This window comes from Penaeus monodon, chromosome 1 (assembly GCF_015228065.2).
Source record: "Penaeus monodon isolate SGIC_2016 chromosome 1, NSTDA_Pmon_1, whole genome shotgun sequence".
Lineage (NCBI taxonomy): Eukaryota > Metazoa > Arthropoda > Malacostraca > Decapoda > Penaeidae > Penaeus > Penaeus monodon.
Genome location: NC_051386.1, coordinates 30,573,072 through 30,575,503, shown reverse-complemented (window position 1 = coordinate 30,575,503; position 2,432 = coordinate 30,573,072). Strand labels below are relative to the sequence as shown.

General features: G+C 49.1%; 1 protein-coding gene across 1 annotated transcript; it reads right to left on the bottom strand.

Moving 5' to 3' along the window:
* Window positions 1-98: 98 nt before the first annotated feature.
* Window positions 99-332, bottom strand: LOC119572322 (the record flags this gene model as incomplete). Its single annotated transcript, XM_037919363.1, is given in 1 exon segment — window positions 99-332. A coding segment is annotated over 1 exon segment (143 nt), but the record flags the coding sequence as incomplete, so codon positions are not given.
* Between the last annotated feature and the right edge of the window lie 2,100 nt (window positions 333-2,432).

Genomic DNA, 2,432 nt, shown 5'->3' with positions numbered 1-2,432 from the left:
GAAACCGTCCTTGTCCTGCTCGTTTGTTGCTGCGCTTCAGGTCGTTCTGCGATGTTGACAACGACCGTGGGCACTTGTGGTGGTGAGGGGGTAGTAGAGGGGCAGGGACTCCAGGTACTTGGTGATGAGTTGCGTCATCCCACTGGCGGTTGGGTGGAAGATTTTTTTCTTTGTTTTTCCTCTTGCTGTTCTTAATATAACTTCTCCTCGGTGTTACTTGCGTCGATGCCTCGCTTCTCATCCGAGGAACCGACGCCTCAGCATTGTTGGGGAAGTGCTTGCGTGGTGCCGGGCGTGGTGCCGGGCGAGGGGGAGCTGGCTCGGCAGCGAGGTCGTGGTCGGCTGGCTGGGGGCGGGTGGAGAGGGAGGAGAAGGGGTGTCGGGTACAGGCGTAGAGGTTGTATGAGGGGGAGGTTGTGTGAGTGCTCATGGTTCTGTGGGGTGGCGGTATAAGACACATCCCCTCTCACAGGGGGAGGGATGCGAAAGGGAAGGGTTCGTAGGAGGACTGGTCGTGGGCAAGGGAGGGGAGGGAGGACGGGGTTTGGAGGGAGGGGAATCTGCTGCGAGTGATGCTTCCTCTCCGCATTCCTGCTTCTGAGTAGGCATTACTTCTTGGCCGAGCAATTTGTTGATGGTAGACTGCTGGTCACAGAACATTCCAATCAGCAAGTCTATCTTGTTTTCTATGATATCTTGATTGATATAGCTGGTTCGTTGTGTGTTTGGGTGCCTTGGTGACTTGTTTTGTGGAAAAATTTCACAAAGGGTGTGGATTTTTTTGGTGGTGACCAATCTGTAGTTGGAATGTTTGTTGTTGTCGTTGCGAACACTAATTTGTTATTGTTCAAACACTGATCCATCATTGTATGCACGATGACCATTGTCATCCTTTTAGTGTCACGTGTCGTGTTTCTTGGTTTTCTAGATTCCGATATGTGTAAAATGATGTTATGAGCCTGATTAATTTCTTCAGGGCTATACAGCTTCTTTATATGGTCGCACAAGACCATCCTTGCCCATCCTCTCTTTGTTGCAATAAAGCAGAGGATGGTGTTCAGCACAATTGTTATATTGCCTATCTGATACACTGCTTTTTTGTTGTAATCACTGCTATCAATGTCGTCACTGTTGTCAATGGATGCACTGCTTTCATTGTCAGGGTTGTTTAATCGCCCTGTACCCTGGGCGGAGGGGCAGCCTTGACCCCGGCTGTCGAGGGGGTGCCCATTATCATGGGCGGGGGGGCAGCTTTGTCCCGCGCTGCCGTGGGGCCCGTTGCCTTGGGCGGAGGCCCTGTTACCCTGGGGTGGGGGCACGATACCCTGGGCCAAGGGTCCCTGTTCACTCTGGGGAAGAGAGCTCGAGCTAGCTGCCCGAGGAAGCACCGGGGAAGCCCCCTGGCTGGCCCCCTGTGACCCGGGGAGGGTAGTCAGATTGCCCTCTGACTTTGCGGGACCATGAGACGGCATGGTTTGCTGAGCTGTTAGGCGGCGGCGGAGAGGAGGCTAAAACACGTCCGTTCGCTACGGCGGCTAGACTCAGAAGAGTAGGAGTATAAGAATAAGAAACAATTTGAATTGCACAAAGAATGCTAGTTACAATTTCATGATAGTATAAACGAATTATCATTGATACTGCAGTGATATTGTCGACTTAGATGCTAATGATACACGGATAGGTATGGTACACGTGTCGGTCACTGACCAGTAAGTAGTTAACCATCCACATGATGTGCGCTACTAGGTCTTTACCTCTGAGAGTCAGTCTCACTCTCAAATTTTATACAACACAGCGCTTTAATTTCAAACAGCGATAAACATGAAAGATTTGTAAAAATTCCGCTCATCATCAAGGATCGGATGTTCTAACGTACTGGAAAAAGTAAGGTTACTCGGGTGTTTCACTCCGGATAAGAGTCAGATACTTGCGCCGAATTCATCAACCCAGATTAATATCGGTAGTATGGACTGACCTATACCATAATAGGTTCGAGAAGCTTCCCAAAGCTTTGGATGTTATAACGCATGATGTGACGCAGGCGACAAGTAACCTCGTTCAATCTGCCACCACCAAGCATTAGCAATCGAGCGGGTTCCACAGGTCACCTGTTAATGCGGCTGAGGCACACCTGAGTTTGCATTACAGAACTTGCAGAGGTATTCTGGGAGGAGGACGGAAGCCCTCCGACGAACAGGTGCAGGTATATATATATCATTATTATACATTTTGTTTTTTGTTTTGTTTTGTTTTGTAGGGGGTGGTGTTTGGGTGCTCGCTGTGTGGGTTGTTGAGGGTTGAGTGGGGTTGTGTCTTGGGTAGTGGAGATTGTGTTGTCTGCCATGGTTGTGCCATATTATGTATGTCTATATAAGTGTGTCAGTCGGATTAAATAAGAGATATTACTACATTACATAAACTTACATGTTATA